Genomic DNA, 24,658 nt, shown 5'->3' with positions numbered 1-24,658 from the left:
ATTTGGGGGGTAATACTTCTCTAATAATTCTCTTGTCCTTGTTTTATTAACTGAGAATTATAAACAATTTTCTATACTGATAGAAGTTATAATTTTTACTTGAAATAAGAACTACACTGGCCATGAATTATAATAGCATGCCTAGCCATCTGGTTAGCAACCACGTATAGCCTCAAAGCACACATGTATTTAGGATAACGTCTATGGAAACCATTCTCATTTGAATAGAAAGTGATGGCACCTGCTCAAAAAAAAATGTCAGTCTTAGGTGATAAAAGGCATATTATACATGGGGAAAGAGTGGAGGGTAGAGTTTCTCCTTCAACTAAAACTACTATTCCTCTAGACAAAAAGAGTTATCCATGTTCTCTTTAAGACCCTAAGCATTTCATAAGTCCAAACTTTTAATCATCTATCTGCCACTGAGGAACACAAACATGTCTGTTGAACGATCTTTTTCCAAATGAAAGGATGATGTGTTGATGTTTACAGCAGACAAATACAATCTTAAATTCTCCCTGAAATCCGGAATTACTGAGGCTAAAGGAGGCATCCTTCACCTTTCTTGCTAAAACAGGTGAGTTCACAAAAATTTACTAAGAATGATGAAGTACCTAAACAGATCCAGCTGCCAGGGCTATGCAGACATCCACATGTCCATGTTACACCTTGTACTTGATAAAAGAAAATAATGGAAGTCCCATTTATTTGCCTCAATAAACTTGTACTGGGTGGTAGGTTCTGTTCTGCACTCTGGAAGATGTTGCCTTATTGCCAACATGGCTTAGAGTCCCCTGATGGAGACACCTTCTCAAGTGACACCTGTGATGGGTAAAGTTAGAAGAGAGTACAAAGTTCTGGGCTGAGTGCAGCTTGTGTGGAGTCATGGTCTTAGGTGATCCCATGCATATTTTACCCCTAGCTTCTGCATTCTCTGGTCCTATTTCTGTGACCAACACTAGAACACTTGTTCTACTTCACACTGGTGACTTGATTTTCTAACTCTAGAGATAGGAATCACTAGGAATTTGGATCCCTGCCTCCTGGGTAATGGATAATTCCAGGGATCCCAATCAGAGTTATCCCATCGCACACACTCAGAAGTGAGTGCATGATAAAGTAAATAACAGTATCTCCTCAGAGATGTGTACAATTCCATCATAGTCAGGCTTCATCAGAACTGTGTATCTGTAATCCTTTTACACTTGTCCTTACTGCTTGAAATTTCTCTTCTCCTTGGGCATAGCCTCCTGGTTAAAACAACATTAGTAGCCCTCCTTAATTAAGGTAAATAAGAACCTTTAAAGCATTGGAGAAAATCTAATACCTAAGTGTTGGACATAATTAGCTATTCAGAATAAATGAAAATTGACACTTCCATTTGACATGATTAAATGTTCAGAAGAAATTACTAAATCCCATACATGGTAGACGTTGAAAGAGGAACAGAGATAACAATTAGAATCCCCCAGAGAGCTGGAAATGTGGTTCACTCTGTCCTTATTGAATCCTTGCCTTAGCTTGGTCCCCAGAACTCCATTTCCTCCTGTTCTGCTTCCTACTTTCCAGACACTCCTCTCTCTGCTTGGAGCCATTGGACTTCTAAGCCTTGATAAAGCCCAGAAGTCACTCCTGGGTGACCCCAGCCAGTTCCTTGGCTTTAAGTAGTGTTTATAAGCTAATTAGTTTCAAATATATCTGTTAGCCTAGAATGTCCTCCCTGTCCTCATGCAACAAATATATTCAGTTAGACATTTCATTGACTTCTGAAAATCATCATGTCCAAAGCTGAATTAATTGCATTTCTTCCAAAATTTTTCTCTATCCCCTCAAATTTTCACCTCAGCATATAATGTATACCTGTTTCTTGCTATTTCTATGTAGAAATAGGTACTATTTCTAGTTTCTTGGAGAAAATATTAGTTTATATTGACTACATTGATTTTTTTTGTTTGGTTTCTCGTAATCCCTCATCAATATACCAATATATCCTGATGGTTCTCCCTTTAGAATATTTCCAGAAAATGAATATATCTCACTACTAATGCAAGACCTACCATCATCTCCCTTTCAAATTGCTGCCCTCTAATGGGTCTCGCTGCTTCCACTTTGCCTCCTCCACTGGATGTTCTCATGGCAAGGATTTGGTTTTAATTCCTGCTATTTTTGCAGCCCCTAGAATAACTTGTGGCATGCACATAAACACTCCACAAATATCTGTCCAGTGAATTCCTTGACTGGAAGTAATCTCTTTATTCATGAACATTTCCTAAACTTATTTTCTTCTCATGGAAAGGATAATGATTTTGGTAAACTCTAAATTGACTGTCCAGAGAAAAACAGAGTCAGCTTAATATTAAGTTTCTTAGTTCCATTAGAACAGCTACCCCTGGCGTCCACAGCTGCTAAGAGCCAAAGGCACAAAGGTTAAAGAAAATAACGAGATGACAAGAAAATAATGAGATGAGGGTCCCTGCCCCATGACTCTGACCTACAGAGGCATTCAGGAAGAGGCTTCAGGGAGCTCAGAACCCTGAAATGTCTTTTAGTTTCAGATTTTCCACCAAACAACTGAGGCTGCTTAAATTCTCAGGGGCAGTCTGCTTAGACAGCATGATTCTAGATCACTGCTGCCAATGTGCACCCCTTCGAATACCTGCTGTGCAAGACACAGAGGGAGAAAGGACTTGCTGATCAAATAACTGTAGGGCTAGATGTACTCGGTATCATCTGGTTGGAGGAGCTTCACAGGCAAGAGACCTTACAGGCTTTGTGTAGCCTAGGTTTCCCACATTTATTCAGCCACAGGCCTTTTGCTTACATTTGTAGACCATCATCCCACTCACAGTGTAAATGCCTGAACTGGACAGTCCGGAGCATCTTCTTTGTCATGATGTGTAATAAGTGTATGAGAAGAAGATTTGGGGACAAGGACAAGGAGATTCCACCAAGCTACTAAATGAAATGTTATTTGTGGTTTGGGTTAGGAAGAAAACATGTGAGATAGACAGAGATCAACAAATGCCCCCTGCAGTAGAAGGAAGGGAAGAAGAGGTTTGTATATTTCAGAACTAAAGCTGTGAGTCCAGTTGTGCCACCAACAGTCCACAAATGACACAGTCAGCAGCACAGGAGTGAGATTAATTAATTGATTGGAAGATCTTGAAGTATTTCCAAAGAAATACTGCTCAGGTGCATGGCAAATGGTTGGAAATAAGGTACATTATTTAACAGAATTGCTCATAAATTCCACAGTGAATCTCTTCTATACACATCAGAAGGGGAACTTAAAATTCTAACACATGATAAAATCTTGTTTTTTAAGTGAATAGAGTGAAGCCAGAATCACTGGAGGAATCTTGTAATTCTGCACAGAAACACAACAATATAATATTTATTTGCAATGTGACTTTGGTATAATTTGATTTTTTACCTAAAAAGAAAAGGGGAAACAATACCATTCTATTTTATGTTCTTGATATTTTCCATGTAAAGAATGCCTACAAAAATCTTTTGTCATATTCCACAGCAAATATTTTTTTATATTACCCACTTTTGACCACAATGAACTAAAGTGTTATTAAGGTGGATAAAACATAAAAGGATTTAAAAGATTATTTTAAGAAACTTGTAAGCTCTTTGCATTCAGGCTCTGCTCTCCACATCAGTCGTGAACCTCCCCAGCTCACAGGCCAGCCTGTCATAGAAGAGTACCGTGATGACCAACACTTTCCCACTTGATCAAGCTTGACTCTCAGATGCAATCACACTTAAATTAGCTTCCTCATACTCGCGCCTCATAACTGTACCACAAATAGAAGAGCAAAACCATGCACGTCAAGGCAAGAACTCACTTACTTACTTACTTACAATGCTTATTTTATACTTGATCTTAATCCATCCCTTTTTTTCACTTGTACCTTATTGAAATATATGGCTTTTCACAGCATTAGCAGATGTTTTGTCAGTTTTGTCTCAAGCTACTTACATGTGATGGGAAGAATAAAATAAAGAGCAATGCAAGAGTAGACGTAACAAATTGTACTCGTAATACAGTGGAAAGAACACAGGCTTTAGATCAGAGAGTATTGATGTGGTGTCTCTCTACTCATCACTCAGGAGCTGTGCACCAGAAGGCTGACTCTTTATCTATCTGAGCTTATTTATGACCTTAAAATGTTTCATACAAACAGGGACACTCTCCAGAGTGAAAATGGGAGATGTTGTTGTTGTTGTCGTTGTTATTGTTGTTGTTGTTGTTGTTTTGAGACAGGGCCTCACTATGTAGTTCAGGCCAGTCTTGAACTCACTATCTACCCCAGGCTGGTCTTGAACTCACAAGGATCCTCCTGCCTCAGCCTCCCATGTGCTGGAATTACAGGCATGTGCCACCATCCCAAGGTAGGGAACACTATTATTGATTACCATAGGACAAGTGTAAAATGGGATTCTCCTGAGCTAGCCATGACTTAATCACCTTCTTATTGACAGCAAAAAGATAATGATATCTCACTACTGTAGTGGTGGTTAAAATTGCATGATATAATATGCTATATAAAAAGTGTGACACATGCATGTTGAATAAATACTCAGTATTTCCCCCTGCTCACATGTGGGAATTAGGTGTCTATTAGAGATTAGGATACTTGAGGGCTTATTGTGTTATTTATTACTAACAGGGCAAGATGAATGACTAGTGTGCTACTCCCTCTGTTGGGAATGTTCCCCTATGTGCCTTTCACCAGTTCATTTGCTTCCATTCTTCTGAGCTCTAGGAAATCCAGATTCCACGCTGAACATTTCAATTTACATCATGAGAGTGACAACTGATGACACACAGCACACATGAAACCACTGTCTTATAAAGGCTTCCTTGACTCCACAGATTAGGTACAACCTCTGTCCTACACTTTTCTTAGTGCCTTATACCTCTGCATAGTATCTGTGACCCTATTATGTGATTAGATAGCAAGTTTTTTTATTAGCCAGCTCCTCAGTTGGAACATAAACCCAAAGATGATAGAAAATGTATCTGTTTTGTTCTCTGCTTTGCCCCTGATACCTACCCCATTCCTGCCATGTACTAGAGGGGTCAATACATGTTTATTAAATAAGTGAGGGATTGTGTGTATTTATGCTACGTGTTCAGAGGACTCAGAGGACAGGAGGTATCTCTGTCTCAAGGATGTCAGTGGAGGGTCTATAAAGAAATGAGAGTAATTTAATCACTATACTTTTTTCTTCACTCTAAAGAGACAGCACATAAAAATAGCAGCCCACATCCAAAGCCAAAGCCTTGGCTGTTTCAGGAACATGAGAACAGGCTTAGCATCAGAGAGCTGTGGAGGGGCTCAGTTCAGCACATGAGTAAAGATAAGAACAGTGTCTCTGGTCTGGACCACTCCTCCCACCCTGGGTAGCCATGGACTGTTACCCTGGCTACCTTACTTAACCCACCCAACCCGAGAGCAGATTTTATCCTATTTATGATTCATATAAAAATCAGAGTGAGTTTTAGGTGATACTGCTCTTGATACTTAATATATCTTGGATTTTTCACAAGCCAGCGAGAGAGTCATAATGTCCATTAAACGAGTAAGAAAAATGAGTCTCAAAATTTTAAATAACTTTCTTGAACCAGCACACAAAGCAATTAGATTTGAATTCAGGTCTGCCAGGCTAGAAGCCGATTTCATGCTCCTTTGTATTTGCTCTCTGCTTATGCCAACCTTATCTTAAATATACTCACAGAAGAATGCTAAGAAAGATAATAGGACAGGATGCATTACAATGCAGTCGACCACAAGGTCTGTCTTTCTGATATGATTACTATGCAGGAGAAATGAGCTCAGATAAACACTTTTCTCAAGCCTCTGGTGTTCAAAATATTGCTATTTGCTCTGACTTTTATATTTTTATAGTTGTTGCTCTCTTATTGTGTCTATGTCAGCTCTAGCTATGAAAGCAAGGCATGGCTATTTTAGAACATAACTTGAGGTGGAAATGATATATAACCAAAGGATACAATTATTTTGTCTCTGGTATGAGTGCTAAAGCTACATAACTTTACATATGGATAGTTCAAAACAGGCTGAGGAAAACATCATTGAATGATTACACAGTTATCATAAGTAGTTAGGAACCAATATTTATCTTCAAAAATATCTCAGGTAAAGTGTGAGATCTCAGCTGATATTTGATACTGCCAGAGACTTCTGAAGTAAGTCTCCAGTCCCCACCTGCCCAGTATACAATGCAGGCCTGAGAAAAAAATACACTAAGAGACAGAACTAGGAGATAAAAAGCAGGGTTCCAGGATGACCCAATGCCAGTGCAACTGACAAAGGCCCTGGACAGTCCCAGGCACTGACTTATATTGGCAATCAATTGAGGTAAAGGTGATATGTGGTTTCTATGGAAATTAATGTAAACATGGCTCATAAAGGACAAGACAAACCATTCTCAAATTAGGAACAGAATAGACAAAGTATATGGTTGTAATTAGAACATTGTCCTTCTAGTCTGAAGGTTTAGTTGTGGGAACGGAATTTGGGTGCAAGTTACTCTGAACTTGACACACAGGTTTCAGCCAGACTCACTTCTATAAACAAGCCAACTGTAGGGTTAACTTTTCACAGCCTCCTTGGGCATAATCAATATTACAGTCCTCTGCAGACACCATTAATTTATTATTTCTACTAATGGAAATAATGGTATCCAGAATCAGATTCAAATAATAAATCAGTGTATTTTTAACTGATGATTCTATATTAGTAATTTAAATCGATGAACTTTAGTTTCTTTTGTTTTTATTAAGTGAGAATAACAAAGGCACCCAAATTTCATGGAGTAGATGTGAAAACTGAATGAGAAGACATATCAGACCCCTAGTATACAGCCGTGCACATAGTTAAGCACCCAATAAATATTTTTCTCTCTCTTTTTCAAATAGATCAAACGTATGATATTCAATAAGAGAAGTACCACTATGTTTCCTTATATGATTTCTTCTTTTTTCCTATCCTTAATGTTTTTACTCCAAAATAAAACAGAAGGGTGGATTTTATGAATCTTGACTCCTGTCTACCATTATCCAAAATATCTCTCATAAACTGTCACCTTGTCCACAATAGCTAACATTCACTCACTATTGAATTTGATCCATCAATCAGCAGCTAATGATTGGTCAGGAACTGCAGCACGGTGTGGCAAGTGAGTAGTGCTCACAGGTGCCCCACAGCCTCTTCGATCGGCCACCACATACACTGAAGGGTTGTTCTAAACTGAGGTACATATCGGTTTATTAAAGATTAATCAAGTGTGTAGAGACCACTGGGATAGTCCTTTCCTTTGACTTTGTTTCTGACACAGCCATTTAAGTCCTGCAACGGCTCCTGGTGTCCTGTGCTGTGTTCCACAGTATGGACAAGCACTGGGCCCAGCCCCCGGCAGCCTCCAGGGAGAAAGGCTTAGTGATGCCTCTTTGCACAGCCCGGTTCTCCACATTTAGTGGATGTTCTGTACCTATTTGTTGACTAAATGATTGAACAGAGTATGCCTACTGTGGAGAGAGCAAGTGGTAAGAAGGAAAGATGCTGTGAGTCAAGGGTAGAAGAATAAAAGAAAAAGAGCAAAGGATTCCTCCCCAGGACGCATCTAGTAACCAGTAACTCCGTGACTGGCTCTCTTATTAACCCTCCACTGGTCCTTCTCCAGCTATGCTGCATTAGGTGGTAGAAAGGTTCCTAGATTAGTTATTAGTTATTTGAAAGGTAAGATATTAGCAAGCAATATAGAAGTTAATACAAGCAGAACATTTTTCATCATTTCCTTCTCACAGTGCACAATGAAGTAACAATGCAGTATAGTTCATCAAATAGCAGATTATTCAAAGGTATTTTATTTCATGAAAAGAAAACTGAAGAAATATCTCATCTAAGAAATGTTCTTTTTTTTAACCCAAACTTGTCCACAGATTAAAACAAAGACTATATTAAAATTTACAACAAATGGGGCTGAGGATTTAGCTCAGTGGTTCTACTGCCTGCCTCACAAGCACAAGGTCCCGAGTTCGAGCCCAGTAACAAAAAAAAAAAATTACAACAGATGATGGGCCCTTAATTTCCATACAGAAACTAAATTACCTATCTCTCAGAAGTTTTGTGAGAATTAAACAAAATGGATCTTCCCAACATGATTCTACCATCTAAGAAACTCTCAGAAATCGTTAGTTATTATCATAGTATTATATCATATATAATACTGTTTACAAAAGCAACTAGTGATTTAACATTAAGTATATATTTAAAATTAAGACAAGCCAGTAACATGATCATCATGTTTAAATTTCATAAAAATATTGTTACTGAATATACCCCAAAGTATGTTTCTTTAAACCCAATATTTGATAGCTCTTTATTTCCTGATCAACTTTTATTATTTTCTGCCTTGATTTTTTGCCTTTACCTTTCTATATGTAATCAAACTCTATTATGATTTTGTTTATTGTTCAGTCTGCATGCAAGCACATCTTCCTTCCAATCTTCCAATACTAGTTACCACCAGACTCTAAACAAACTCTTTCCAAGAAGTCTTTGATATAAAAGTATTATTTTATTGTTTAAAAATCTATCTTCAGTATTCTTGGTAGAAAACTTTTAAGAAACACTTACTAGTGGGAAGCACATATCGGTATCACTAAGTTTGTTTACCTGAGAATGATTAGGCATGCGGAGCAGGCTGCTGTGGATAAGAGTTAGATTCCGATACACTGCCCTTTCTGTATCTTGCGTGGCTATATATGTATTTTTTTTCTCGAATCAGCATGACTGTGTAGAAAAATGGCTGAGCCCTCAAACTATGTGAAAATAGGCTTGAGAAGTTCTAATGACATTCAGTTGAGCAGTCTGTAGGCATGTAAGAATTTAAGACACAAAAAAATTCATTGTTCTAGTGCAGAATTGCTCAAATGTTTTACTGTAAAGACAGAATGTCTCTTTCTTTCTGACATATTTACTAAACTCTATAATGTACCATCTCAATTCTCTCAGAAAGGTTACAAATAATAATGCAATATATTTTCTTTCAAGATTTTGGATTTCACTTAAATTCTTAAAAAAAGTAACAGTTATATTTCTTTTAAAAACTATCATGGGAAAAAATATAACAAAAGTAATCCCTCACTAAAAGTGGGGGTTTTTTTTCCTTTTTAGGGAAAAAAATAATCATTACATACACAACATTTCCATGAAAATGACCTGAGATGATATCTTTAAGAAAGATCTGTGAGCTTTTTCCTTTCTACTACTTTAAAAATAATCTTCACCGAGGGTCTTCCCAGCTCAGTGTACAGTGTGTGTGCAGCATGTTTGAGGCCCTGAATTCAAAACACAGCACCAAAAACAAACAAATGAAAAAACTTTCTGCTTTTTGTAGATTACTAAGCAGGAGTTCAGCAGTCAGACTGCTTGAACTTGAACACCAGCCCTGCCTCTTCATAGCAGTGCGACGCTGGACAGATTAGTAAACCTCACACTGCCTCCGTGTTCTGGGCTGTAGAATAGGGATGCCAGAAGTAGCTGTGTCTTGGGTGGTGGTTTGAGGTGCACACACAGCCCTTGGAATCAGCCTAGCACATAGTGACCATGCAGTGGTTCCTAGCTAGAATCACCATACATGTTTCCAGTCATTCATCCACGGCTGCTGCGTTCCTACATCCCAGGGCCACACTGAAGAAAAACACCACATCCCCCTTACTACTTAGGTCACTGACTTCTTTGGTGTCTTTTCTGTTTTGTCAACTTTTGTGCTCTGGATATTGCTGATTCCCATTCATCCATGCGAAGGTCTCTCTCCTGGTTTTCTTTGACCATTCCCTGCCCTGATGGTTTCCAGTTGATTCCCCTGCTTTCCTCCTCCACTCCAAAAGGAAGGCCTGGGACAGCTTGGGCACCTCCTCCTGTGCTGCCCAACCCCCTGCCTGTCTGTCCTCTCTTCTCACAGGCTCAGTGCTCCTGAGAGCTGGCTCCTGTGAAGCTACCTCCACCTCCACGTCCACCCTCCCCGGGCTCCAGCTTCTCCTCTGGGTGTGTCACTCGCAGCTCCTGGTGCAAGCCAGAAGCTGAACAGACATGACAGAAAGCCAGGCTCACCACTGGGGGACTTGGTCATGGTTCATCATTTCTCAAAAGCTGCATGTTCTCGTCTGTACTAGATCATTTCTTTATAAACTACCTCATGGCTCCATTGGATAATATGGCAGAGGTAAAGTATCTGGTACATAGACAATGCTCAACATATGGTAAGCAATTATTAACATTAACCTCCAACAGAATATATCCAAAAGTCTTTTGACATTTCACACAGGGATATGAAATAACTCATCTTCTCTATAATTTCTAGGAATAGTTTATTGCCACCTTTATTTTTCAAGACACCAGATTTTAACTTTTTAATTATTATTTTGTCTCAATTATTTCCAATACATGAAAAAATACAGTAATATATTTAAATTACAATAAAAAATTAAAACAGTATATATTGCTGTCTACATTAAACGTTATATTCTGCAGTCTCCCTGACTAGTAGGTTAGGCCCTGTGACTAAGCTGTAAACAGTGAGATGTAAGTAGAAGGAAGTTTCCTTGAAATGGTGTGGCATGCCCTTCTTTATCTCATATTCCATCCTGCTGTCTGGAATTTGGAAGCCATGGCTGAATTCCTGAAAGCTACATTAGCCCCTGACAATATGAGCTTCACTGTAGAGATGATAGAATGAGTGAAATGACAGGAAGACCTCTGAACAATTTCAAGACCACCACCTGCTGTATTTTTTTTTTTAATGTGAGAGTCTTGGGGTTTTCTCTTTTGTGCACAGGCAGATTTAGTCTTAAGTGAATTAACTATTGTTAACTATTGTTAACTCTTCCCCGGTGTGCAGACTTGTTTCTTGTCTGGCCAGCTTCCTCACAGCCTTACTACTTGCATTGGTTCAGTTCACTGTTTTTTCCTGTTCTTTCTTCTCACTTACACTACTCTAGGTCTGCCCAGTCAAAAAGGTGTGGATCTACAAGAAGCCATCTCTGATTTTTGAGTCGTGCAACTAACTTGAGGTGATTCTCCTGACTCAGCCTCCTGAATTTTGGGATTACAAGCATGGGCCACCATACCAGGCCCCTTTCTCCTCATATAAATACATGGTAGAATTTATATTCTGTCCCATCTTATCAATGATCCTCATATGATGGTCTTGTCTCTTGAATTATTTATAAAATCATTAATAACTAGTATTGCAGGTTGAGTTCTCCAAAATCAGTGCACCCTGAGACAAATTCAGGTTTCCAGATGTTTTTGAGGAATCAACACAGGTGACATCAAGCCAGGAGCCGAAGCAGGATTGAGCAGTGAGAGAAATTGGACTGGAACATGGAGCAAGTGGACCAGGGAGCTCAGACTTTCCTAATGCATGTATGCCCTATTGTTTGGTATAAGGAAATACTGCCCATGAGAGTCCCAACTCCAGCCAGAGCAGCCAGGGCTTTTCCTGCTGTTGGCTGTCCAGTGTGGCCTCAGAAAATCACCTCTCTGCAGATGAGGCAGGCACCAAAGAGGTGAGAGTCAGAGGTCACCAGTCACACATCCCACAGTGCAACTGCAAGACCTTTCTTGAAAGGGACCTGTGCAAACTTCTGGGTCTACCAGTCTGGGTATGCATTTTATGCACTTCTTCTCAAAATAACAATTTTAATATTAATCCTAGAGTAGATGTTTGAAAATATGGTGCCTCTCATTAAAGTTTATTCTGTACCTACCTTAAGAGATGGCATCTGTGTGAAGTTTGAGGAAAGGTTTCCTGTGTCCAAAGAAAAGCAGTAAAATGTTTCTTTATGAAGAAAAAAGTATTTTCAAAACATTTCTCTTCTGCTTCCTGGAATTGGCATTCACTTTACACAAGATTTCAGTTCTTTGTTGTGTAGAACATGCCCTTCTCACCTAACTCTGCTACCACCACACTAGGTTCTGCTGGGCCCTGGCGAGTGGGACAGAGCTGCCTGCCTTGCTGATGGTGAAGAGCAAGTCCCTTCCAGGAAGAACTTCCACAGAAGAAACTTGCTATCCAGCTTGAGGTCGTAACAACAGATTCATTACAAACAACTTGGATTAGGTTTCCACTGTTGTGGTTTCCACTCTTTTCTCCCATGTTCTTCCATGCTAGCTCATTTGGAGGGTCTGTGGGGATGATGAACATTTCTACAGGTCTCATAATTTCTCTCTCCCCTTTGTTAAGGAGCCAACAGAGAATTATATAAGAAAGTAGGCACTGCTTCTGCTGACTGTACCCTTCTCTCCCATCCCAATCACTCCATCTACCCACCCCCGATGCATTCTAGTTACAGCAGGAGCTAGAATAGAACTGTGTAAGGAGTGAAACCCAGAACTGAATGAGGCTCAAACACAAGCCATAAATAACAAGTATCATCATCATCATCATCATCATCATCATCATCATCATTATAAAAGTAATAAAACAAGTGAAAACCTACTCTGACTTTTAGATAAGACCCACTTTGCTCTCCTTGCCCGGCCCCTGTGAGTAGGAGTGAGAAGTCTGTATTCCTCATGATGCACTGAGTTGTGGTCCACATGTATGCTTTAGGCTAAAAATAAGCAAGATTGAGCAATCCTAAGGTGAGTTTATCTGGGAAGCCACCTGCTGCAAACCTCCCTATGGCTCCACCTCCCCGCCGCTTCCCAGAATATATCTGTATGATAACTGGGCCATGTTGAGAATCTCTCCCATCTGCTCTCTGGTACAAAGATAGCTGCTTTATCTGCTGGCTGGCAGGAAGGCGTGGAGCGGGGACTCACTCACACTTCACAGGAGTCACCTACATGGAGCTTCCATTTGTAATTCACCACTCGAGTGCTTTGGAAATGTTTGTGTTTGGATGTTGTTTTCTTCAGCTCCCCAAGCCAAAAGATCTGGTCAGAAAGTCAAACTTCAAAAGTGACAAACTGCTCTGATCGTGTCAGGGTGGTTTAGTTGCTAGGGAAACCACTTTTAAAAGGAGAAACAGATCCTATTTGTGAGTTTATAACTGAGAAAAGAAACAGATGCTAAGTTTTCTGAGTGATTCTAATTTACTTTAAGACACATTGGAGGTCCCTGGGGAGCAGGAGTGTAGGATACATGTTTCAGGCCCCAGAGGTGACAAAATTATTCAGTTAACAGGAACTCCTCCCACTGCAACCCAGAAATTATATCTTCTTCTGAGCTTGCCAAAAATAAAATATAAACAACAATAATAAAATCAAGGCACAGGACAAACATATTTTCTCAGGATACTCATGGGATCCAGGCAAAAGACCCCAAGACTTACTGCCAAGTCCCACATGTAAAGGTCTCTGACCAGTGCTGGTGAGGAAATCATAGGAAAAAGAGATCTCTTAAAAAAAAATTAAAAGAAACCTTTCAGGCTGGGGATTTAGCTCAGTGGCACTGCACATGTCCCGCAAGCACAAGGTCCTCGGTTTGATCCCTGCTACTGCAAAAAGGAAAAAAAAAAAAAAAAAATTAAAGGTAAAAGAACTCTCTTAGAGATAGATACTCTGCAAACATTTTCAAGGGAGTTGTCCAAAATGAGATGAAATACTTAGAAAAAAATACGAGGTCACTGTGTGCAGAGATGGCCTAGAAGAAGTCCTGATGTCCTCTCAAAGAAACCTCCCCACACCTGCTGAATAGGCTGAACACATCTAGAGCATCACCCTTTCCATCTTACGGCAGGTTTCAGCTCCATTCCTGAGGATGAATTTTGATACCAGAGTAAAAAATAAAAGCCAGGAACATTAGATAGGAGGTATATATAAAGGGTAGTGTCTACAAGGATAAGAGAATTCAAAGTCATTAGTTGGAGTTGGACATGGTGGCACATTCCCATAACCTCGGCTACCGGTGAGGCTGAGGCAGGGGGACTGCAAGTTTGCAGCCTGCCTGACCAATCCAGCAAGAGAGTCTCAAAATGCAATGTACCTAGGTTTACAAACTTCATTTTATGATTTGGGGGTGATGGCTGCATTTGTGTTTGTGTGGGCAAGATGGCCGTGGTGGTGTTTGTCACCTAATTCGCAGAGTTTGCCAACGGAAACAAAATTTTACTAAACACTTTTATTTGTGAACTGAATTGTTTGCAAATAGAAGCGTTGGTGACCTGAGGTATTACTGTAAAGTCTTTTTTTAAAAAAGGATTGGTGATGAAGTTCAGTGCTCCTTCGGGTCAAAAAAAAAAAAAACAGTAGCCAAAGAAATAATTTGTGATTCATATTATCTGAGCTATCGTGTCATCATAATGCATTCCTGTCATCACCAACACGTCACTGTAGCTTTTGTCATCTTAATCACATTACCACTGTATAATAAAAATATTTACTCTTCTTTCAATATTTACCATGTGCTGGAAATTGTAAGTGCTTTATCAGATAATTCTAGGGAGTTGGCAAATTTCATAAAGGATCAAAGAGTAAATATTTTGTGAACCATATCATCTCCAATACAATTATTCAGCTCTGCCACTGTAAGTCAAAAGCAGCTATAGAAAATATCTAAGTAAATAACCATGCTTGTGCTCCAGTTCTACTTCCAGCCTGGTGCCCCAGCGTCAGGGAGAGCAAATGCATGTGCCTAGTGGTAGTGGCTCATATTTGCCTCCTGATTTCCATCAGAGCAATTTAAAAATTCTTTCTGGAGAAGCCAGAAATCATTTTGTAAGCACTAAATACAAAATGACTTCAAGTGAAGTTCCATGTGTCTTTTATAAAGCCTCGTTTTAGCCCCTAAAGAGCTAACATGCTATGTGACCTTAGACAAGCCAGACCCTGGACTCTCCATGTGTAAAGTACACACTTGGCTGCTAGCCAAGAAGGATGCCTCCCAACCAGACATCATGATTATGAGTGACTCCTGTTTCTTGTTTCAAAAGAAAAAAAATGAATTAGAAAAGTGAGGAATAGAATGGAACAGAATCAAATTTAATAGGAAATAGCAGAATGAACATTATTTCAGACACTTTCAGATTTACATGGACACGCACACGCTGTATTTGTGGTTCATGAATATGAAAGTCACCTGCAAGCTCTGTGCAGCTTTAAGACTCAGTGACTCAAAATCTCAACTTCACTGTAACAGTGAAGTAATGGAAAACAATAGAACTGTAATTTCTACAATCCCCTCTGCATCTCCAACTCTGGCAATTGTCAAAAAACTGGATAAAACCATTCTATTATTATTATGTTATGAATTCCATGATAATTATATTGATAATTACTATAACACTACTAGTATATTAATTGCAATGACTCTTGCTTTATTATTGGTATATGCCACTATATCTACATTGAAATAATTTCGGTTGAAAAAATATTATCAAAAATATTCTGCAAAACCCATATGACTTTCATGGTACTATTTGCCTACTAATAAATGAAATAAGCTCAAATAACAAGTGCATAGCCCCTCACATATGGGACTATTTTGAAATAATTCAAACTTCTACCAACATATACAATAAAGGCAACATTTTTCAGTTCTTATTTCCATTTGGAGGATATTGAATATGCTGTTTCTAGACCAATAATTAAGCTTTGCATTGAAACTGCAGTCCCCCAGGATGAAGAACGATCCAGCCAAAAGAATGCAGCCTTTTTAGTTCCACTTCCATCTGGAAGCCCTGAAGGACACTGCCTTATTTGCAGAAATGGCAGTTCTAGCAAGTGATAAATGGAATCAAAAGGACAGGACAGAACCTCGAGAACTTACTTTCTGAAATTGAAACCTGTTCTATTTTTAAATTTTCTCTCTCTGATATTTAAATTCAGATCCTAGTCATGTTGTAAAAAGTATCTAGGTTGACAAATTATCAGCGCTTCACTTAGCTGCAATTTCCCTTCTGGAAATTATCTTGGTGACTTAGTATTCAGTCACAAGCTCACTTTAGTCATGATGAATAGAGAAGGGACTCTGAGAACTGAAGAACAACTCAAAGTAGAAATCATAAAATTAGTTAAACACAAAAAGTGAAACAGCAATGAGAATTATTAAACACTCTTGAGTGTTTACAAGTTGTCAGAAACAGATGCAAATATAGTTACAAAAGATCTATAACTGGAGGCGGGAGTTAGAAGGATCATAAGAGTTGATCCTAGCACTGAGCTGAGCTCCTAGGCACAGAGCAGTTCACAGACATGAAGGACCAAGTCATTGCTTGCCCACAGGTAGGGGTGGTCAGATTTCATTGGCAGGAATATTACTATTTATTTGGAACTCAAGATATTTCTTTCATGAGTTCTTGAAAATTCATCCTTCCTCTTGTCTTTTAGGCAAGGCTAGCCTAAACAGTTTCTGGGTCAGATTTCTTGAATAAAACTTCTCTACTCCACTCACCATTTGTCAAGGCCTCCCTTCAACCCACCAGCCTGGGTCACCATTTCATCCTATATTAAATTCCTAAATTGATAGTGGTAAATAAAAACTCCTATGTTGAGTGCACAAATATTAAACAGGCAAAGAAGATAGTATTCAATTTAAACATCAGTGGATAGCTTTTAAGAGGTCTCAGCTATCTGATTTCTTCCTAAGAGGAATCGAGATTTTAGTTTTCCATATTTAATAAGTTCCTTAAAACCAAAAGATTAAATCAATATCATAATTTTATGAATGGAATGTGTTCTCAGAAACAAAATCTCCATGTATAACAATACATATATAGAAAATATATGTACAATTAATGATGGCTCAATTTTCATTCAGCAACCTCGTGTTTCCTCTACAGAAATGATCCTCATTTCTGGTGAATCTGGTACATTTGGCAGTGTCTGGGGACATTTTTGGCTGTCACAGAAAAGGAGGGAGAGATGTGCTCCTGGCATCTGGTGGGTAAAGAGTAGAGATGCACAAAATAGTTCCCAACAGACTCTGGCCCAAAATGTCAGTAGTGCCAAGGTTGAGAAACCCTATTCTATAATATTTCCTCTCCAAAAATATGGAAAAAAATGACTGGACTACTGTTATAATTTGTTCTGTACAGTTGCTTTAATCTTTAACAAACTGTGCTGCTCCCCTACATGAATTAACTTCTAATAAGTGAGATTCAAGTTCCTGTTTAGCAAAATTACAGATTTATCCACAAGTACCTGATTTGAAACTGCAGGATTGCTTGAAAACTTTAAAACCATGCATGTCAAAAATGCATTGGGGCCGGGGATTTAGCTCAGTGGTTTTGTTGCCTGTTGCCCAAGCGCAAGGACCTGAGTTCGATCCCCGGTACCAAAAAAAAAAAAAAAATGCAGTCCTGTCCTGGGGCATGAGTATGACTGTCTCACTGTCACACATGTACACATGAGCATCCTTTTCATATCTTCATAGCTCACTCTGTGCTGCACACAGAGTGCCCAGCACAGTGGTGCTCATTACCCTATGAAGGCTGCTTCCCAACTGACCATGTGCTGAGATCAAGGGTCCACATGATGGTCTTGGAGGTAGGAGGATTAATGTCTAATGGCCAAAGGAAGTTGCTCTGAATAGCAAGTAAAAACAAAGTGTATCAAACTGGAAAACTCAGAATAAGGTTGACAAACGTGCTGCCGGGTTATGGAGATAGGGATGTCTTCCAGGAAGATTTGTGTAATGTTTATATATAGATTATTCTAACAGAGAATTAGTGTCTTCAAAATTATGCTATGTAACTTCTGTATCTAAAGCATCATTATAAAATAGTCTGGTCCATGCATTTTTGCAGGCATCTGAACATTTTCTGCTTTAAGAGTCATGGTGGGGAGATTATCACCAATGGAATGTTAGGCAGATAATTTAAATTGCACAAGGATCAAAATTTCTCTGATGGCAGAAAGACAAAGATCAAGAACTTTTGCTTATGTTTCTTCATATGTAAGGGTACATAAAAAGAAATAAAGAATGAGAAAATTTTTAAACAGCGTTCCTATATACAATGGAGTACTACTCTGCCATAAAGAAGGATAAACTTAAGTCATTTGTAGGAAAATGGATGCACCTTGGGACTATAATGTAAAGTGAAATAAATCAGAAACATAAGCTTAAATGTCACATTCTCTTATATGAAAAACCCAAATATAAATGAAGAGCAAAATAAAGGATAGATAATAGGAAGTAGAGAGAGAGAGAGAGATCTTTCTCAAATGGAAAAAGGAGCAAGAGATAGAGGAGGGGGAGGAAAGGGGAAGGGGATGAAAAAATAATTAAGATGTGTTATGCATGTGTGTGAATTCTGCATGAAATTATGTACTGCAAATATGTACTAATAAAACAAACTGGGGGGGTCATTCAACTTATTTTAATTTCTCTAAGAATGATGCTTCCATATTAGGGAAAATTTTGTTTAAAATGTGGAGTGAAGTTGGGCATGGTGGCACACACCTGCAATTCCAGCACTCTGTGAGGCTGAAGCAGGAGGATTGCAAGTTCAAGCCCAGCCTGGGCAATTTAGTGAGGTAAGGAAACTCTGACTCAAAATAAAAAATAAAAAAGGGCTGGGGATATAAGTCAGTTGCAATTCCCTGGGTTCAATTCCCAGTATCACAAAAAGAATGGGGAGAGGGAACTGCATGTAAAGCTAAATGAGAATATTGGTTGTGCTGGTGTGGATGTCATGAGCAGCTCAATGCTGTAAACAGGTTCACCCCAGGAACTAAGACAAAAACCCTGGGTCAAGTCCAAGTTCATTCAGGCCTGGTAGCAATTCAAACTATGGACTTTAAAAACATGCTGATAAATACTCAGTACATTTTAGTTTAATTAATAAACAACACTTGGGCTTACTTCCAGGTATAGCAAATCCTTCAGGTATATTTGGTATTAGGGACACAGTGTTTTGCTCCCTTTTTTGTTTTGTCTTATTTTGCTTTGGTTTGGATTGGTTTTTGAGATGGATTCTGATTCTTGTTCCTGAAAGAGTCAAGAAGTCAGGAACACATAAGCTTTCTGTAAGAGGAACAATCACAGAGTTAGAGGGGCACAGAGTATGAGCTATGCAATGGAAATAGGACTGGCCAGAAACCTAAGCCCTTTAGCTAATCTGTCACACTCAACACAGAAATATGTGTTCATCTCATTCTGCATTCCACTCAGAGAGAAATGCTGGAAGTAAAATTATCCTATGGCCTTAGAATATAAAACTAATCAAGTAATATAAATGTCAGGTGGCTCAAAATTCAAGCTTAGCTGAAAGGATTCCCAGTGGTATTTATATGCTGAAAATAGATATTTTAGCATTGTTGAAATGTTACTATTTTGGATGGGCTTTTAATAATTAAAGTTATGTAACTCAACATGACTACATACATAGAGAATTTCTGCAAATTTACGTCTTCTAAATCCTGTGTCGATTTATTAATTAAACTAAAATTCACAGAGTTTTAGTTTGGGGAAAAGTCTCTTAATTTAAAAAATATTTTAAACATTATTGAGTTTTCATTCATAACATAAGAATGAGCATGCTTATCAAAAAAGAGGAAGAAAAGTCCTCACAATGGGTTCAGGTTTTCTACTGTGCTGAGAACATAGGAAGTGCTTAAGTGTTTATTGAAAACTTACTCAAAGTGAAGACTTGGCCTTGGAGTGTGAGTATATAGGATCATTTAAGTAGAAGTAGGTGTCAAAGGGCACACTGGGACAGTGATCTCCAAAGTTTACAGAATATGTGCAAATCCATAACATAATTTGAGCATATACTTCTACTATATGAATATTTGTCTTATTTGTTGTTTATTATGATGCACATTTACTTCTGCATGAATGAATAATGTAAAACATACACCTAAGTAGAAATTTTAAAGGTGAGAATAAAACACAGTTTAATAATTTTCCCCACACCTTAGCCTTAATGGATTACCTGGCACAACCACTGCAATCTGTGTTACTCAAGGTAGTCAAGAACACAGGTGATTTTTATAACTTTTACAGTTGTCTTGAACCTAATAGAAACTGGAAAAGAATGTCTAACAAAGTTAAGAAGCCAGTGTCCCCTAATATTTGAGAGAAAGATGTGCTTCAGAAGACATTCTTTGATGCCTCCATAATTAAAAAAATAAAACAGTCAAGAGAGAGGCAAGGATGTGTGGCATTTTTCTTCATGTACAAGATCAAGCAATCGCAGCCTTCATGGCCCATCATGTTCATAGACGTTTTTGGCTTTAAGACAGCCTCATCTACCACAGAACTTCAGTGTCTCAGTAGACTTTCCCTTGCTACAATAGAATACCACAGGCTGTGTAAATTATAAACAATAACCTATGTGGTCTGTGGTCTGGTCTGCAGGCTAGGAAGACAAGGATCCAGGGCCCACAGCTGGCAAAGGCCCTCTTCCTGGATCCTACGTAACAGAAATACAAGGGAGCGTGTGCAAGGCATGGACTCCACGGAGGCCTCATTTCCCTCCCATCATCAGAGCCCAGTCCTGCCATGACAGGTTCGTCCATCCTTAAGCACAGGGACCTCCCAGCCAATCACCTCTTTATGGTGCCACTCTCACCACTGTTCCAACAGCAGTTACATCTCAACATGCATTTGGGAGGGGACATTTGGGGAGCAATGAAGGGTAGAACAAATCTCTTGAGGCCTGTCTGTCTCTCAGAGTGAACACCTAGGTCAGATCTCCATCCTTTCCTTCCAGAGCCTCCGACATCTGACTTGACATTTTCAGGAAGTTTGAGGCCTCAGAGACCTAGCAGAAGTTTCTTTCTTTTCCTTAATAAACACAAATAATTTCACCTCTGTTCAAAAATGACCTGCTGAAACTGAATGTGTGAAGTGTGGACATTTCATTAGCATAAGAATCTACACATTTCCTCTCAGAATAAGAGCTGAAATGAAGTAACACCATGACCCTTTCTGGACTGGGAAGGGGGCTGCTCTGCTCAGTAGGCTGAGGGAATAACAAGCAAACCCAGCCCAGCCAGGCGTCCTCCCTGTGAGTACCTCAAATGAAGCAGAACTTAAAGAAAAACAAGCCTTGGGCAGTTCTTCCCCCATCAGATTACCCTCTGCCCCATAGCTGTAACTCCTTGTTCTGCTATGGGTAAGGTAAACAACAAGATTCTTGCTAACAGGGTCTTGTGCCAACCTGACTTCTCAGGAATCTGCCTTCTTTCAAGGCTCCCCCCCACCGCCACTCTCCTCTCACTAACAGGTCAGTTACATTCCTGTAAATGAAATATTTGCAACCTTTAAGAAACTGTATGCCCTCAAGAGATACAGATGAGATTGGCAACTATGTCCTGTAAACAAAGTTCATGATGCCCTGTTCTCACAAGATTCACAGTGAACAAAACTGTCATCCTGTGAGATGTGATTAACTTGCTTTTGGTTTGCTTCTGTAACCTCGTTTGCCCACCCTCCCAGTTTCACATCACTAGAAAGACCACCCCCACTTTGATCAAACGTGTAAAAGCTGGTTTTCTTTGTTCAACGCTCTTCCTTTGGACAGGAGTCTGTTGAGCCAGTGTATACTTTAAACAAGAAATAAAGCCTCCTAAATCCCATTGCTCTCTCTTGTCTCTTAGAATTCTGCAACACAACAAGCAGACAGGTTTTCTGGCAAAAAGCAAGAAACTCCTATAGGAAAGAAATTGGAAAAAGGTATTGTCCTATAAGCACCTGAAAATACATTATAATTTTTAAGTATTTTTCTTTATTAGTTCATAATATGGCAGCATCATCCAGCCTGAACCTATTTTTATGAAACAAAGTTATGTTCTCACCACAAATGCACCCTTGTGGGCCCAGGCTTGGGTTCTCTTCCTTCTCATAGACCCACACAGGTCTGAGGGAAGATGGTCACCAAGAGCTTTCAAAGGTGTCCTCATTTATCTGAAATGTCTACCTTTCTCACTACATTCACTTTCATTTGCTTTTATTTTTCTTCATGATTTCCTTTTTCCCCATCAAATAACAGTTCTTTAAAAAAAATGTTCATCTTCTAAAACCACCCTCCTCAATTTAATCATTTAGACATTAGAATGGACACAGTCTTATTAATAAACAGTCCAAACTCCTAGGCTGTGTGCTACACATTTTAAAGCTCTACCTTTTCTGCAGCTTATGTACTCAGGGCAGGTTTTGTAAAACTTCCTCCTGCTTTTCCCTTAAGGCTGCAAGTTGCTTTGAGCTTTAGCCTATGGATATGGCCTTCCAGAGACAATGCTTTACTCCTTCCTTCTCAGGTGTTCATTACTTATTTCTGCTCAATACTGACTCCACACTTGTGAGGTGCCAGGCATTGGTCCAGATCCTGGGGACACAGTGAAGGAAACACACCAAAACCCCAGTTCCATGATGTGTCTATTCAAGAAGGAGATGGACAATAAAAATGTTCTATTATGTCTTAGAGGCAATGATGCTGGAGAAAAAATATGCATGGAAGATCAGGGAAGGTGTGCCAGACAAGGAAGGCAAGAGGGAAAAAGACTTAGACTGGGCACAGAAGTTCTCCTGGAAGGCAACTTTGAAGAAGTGGCTTGAAGGCAGTGAGGAAATGCAGCATGTAGGTGTCTAGGTAGGAATCCTCTAGGAAGAGGGAGCGGCGACAGCCACAATCTATAGACAGGGAACATCTGGCATGTGGAAGAGCAGGGGTGGAGTGGCTGATGCAGATTCTCCAGGAGGGGGAGAGCAACAGAATGGAAAACTACTAGGTTATTTGTAGCAAAGCCATAACGTGATCTCACTCCCCAGGAGCAATAAACACATCAAGCATCCAAACCTTGGTTCCTGTACGCCCTGCCATCCCAGTGAGCCAGGGCTCTGTGTAGAAATGGTTGATTCTCTGAAGGCAAGTACAAAGTGATAATGAAAACTACACAAACATGCATGAGCTAGTGGGAGAGAGAAAGCACAAGAACTCAATTATGGACAGATTAGCTTGGAGAGATCCATTAGACATCTGGGTAAGCTGGAATGAGTCCAGAGGTCAAATGTAAGGTCTGAGATGTAAATGTGGGAGTCATCAAGAGGCTGGGAGCACTTAAAGCCTTGAGATTAAATTACATCACCTAACCAGTGAGTACATATAGATGGAAAGCAAATGAGCAGACATACAAGGACAGTAAAAGTGAGGAAGATGAAGGCCAAAAACACATGGAGTGTTCAAAGAAAAGAGGCCATTGTTCAATTTTTTCCTAGGATTTAGTTTCATGAATCTGAGCTGGGAAAGTTCCACTTGGACTTGCATGTCTAGGAGAGAACACAGAGGGTCTGGAATCAGCCTAAAACTTTCTCCTTCATAATTCACAAGTGAGAACAGATGCTGTGACTTAGAGGTATCAAAATAAAGCAAGCCGAAGCTTTATAAGCTGATAAAACTGCCATGGGGGGGAAAAATAAAGGCCTTGAGATGAGGCTAGAACTCTGGGGCATGAATGAGAAAACAAGCGTGAAGCATCTCTTGTGTGAGGACAGCTGCTGGGAGGCAGGTCCTCACACAGTGACCTTTTCAAAGGAATGGATCTGCACTTGGCGAGTCTAAGGCTTCTCACCCAGCACAGTAGCTGGACTTGCAAAACTGCTGGAGCTCACTCTGCTGGGCTTGACCCTTCCATCTCATTGATCCCTTTTGTTTACCTGCATTCTAACTATATGAATGGGAAATCTGCCATCTCCAATATCTTCCATAGAATTTTGACACAACCAAAGACGATGATGATACTACAATATCGGGATGAACAGAAAGTTAGAAGCTGGTATGTATGGAGTGCTCACTATGTGTAAAATATTTATCATTTTTTTCTCATTTAGTCCTAGAAACTCTATGACATAAAATATTATTGTCATTTTTATTTAATAAGCAAGAAATTGGGGGAGGGGTGCTAGGGATTGAATGCAGGGGCTTTGCACTGAGCTGCATTCCCAGCCCATCTCCGCTAAGCAGTATAAGAGCTAAAACAAAGAGAAAAATAAAAGATAGATAATGGGAAACAGGGAGAGAGATCTTTTGCAGATGAGAAGACAAAGAGACAGAGCTAAGGGTAGGGAAAGGAGGAGAAGGGTATACAAGGATTAACATGTGTTATGCACATGTGCCAGCCCCCCACTATGAACGTGATCATTATGTTCTGTAGACGTGAAAAAAAACTTTTTAAAAAGAAAAAAAATGCTAGTTTCCCTCTGTGCTACTTGGAAATTGTCGACTTTGCATGATATATTTCCTCATTTGCAAAATGAGAAACATATAAAAGTGCAAGGCTGAAAATCCAGCATAACAGATTTTCCACAGCAAATACTCTCACTGGCCTCTCCACCAAAGGTCAGCTCCTAATTAAAAGAGGTTTATTTTTTTCCAGTACTAGGAAATGAATCCAGGGCTTTAACACTGAAGCTGCATCGCCGGCTCTTTTTTATTTATTTACTTACTTACTTACTTTGAAAGAGGGTCTCGCTAAATCACTAAATTTCCCAAACTTGTGATCCTCTTGCTTCAGCCTCCCAGAGTTCTGAAAATGCAGGCATGCACCACCACACTCAGTTAATATACGGGAATTGTGGGGCTTTGAAATTGTTAAAAGAACCTCTCCCAAGGTCATGCACCAAGCAAATGATAGCTCTAACACTCAGATTCACGTCTTTCTAACTCTGC

General features: G+C 39.4%; 1 protein-coding gene across 6 annotated transcripts in view; it reads right to left on the bottom strand.

The window, feature by feature from the left end:
• Mlip (muscular LMNA interacting protein) overlaps nucleotides 1-24,658 on the bottom strand; it is a 297,907-nt gene that overhangs the window by 157,454 nt on the left and 115,795 nt on the right. The window contains exon 1 of one of the 6 annotated variants that reach the window (XM_087195994.1): nucleotides 8,712-9,053. The exons of 4 other annotated variants lie outside the window; for them this stretch is intronic. In XM_087195994.1, the coding sequence (XP_087052120.1) occupies nucleotides 8,712-8,729 (18 nt within the window). In that variant the 5' untranslated portion in view covers nucleotides 8,730-9,053. Of the gene's footprint in view, nucleotides 1-8,711; nucleotides 9,054-24,658 lie in introns of those variants that run through there. One more of the 6 variants, XM_087195991.1, reaches the window with a different exon arrangement.

Source organism: Heterocephalus glaber, unplaced genomic scaffold (assembly GCF_053883595.1).
Source record: "Heterocephalus glaber isolate CG9 unplaced genomic scaffold, H.glaber_assembly_v1.0 deba00001610, whole genome shotgun sequence".
Taxonomy (NCBI): domain Eukaryota; kingdom Metazoa; phylum Chordata; class Mammalia; order Rodentia; family Bathyergidae; genus Heterocephalus; species Heterocephalus glaber.
Note: the sequence above shows the minus strand (reverse complement) of the source record. Positions and strands in the feature narration are given on the sequence as shown.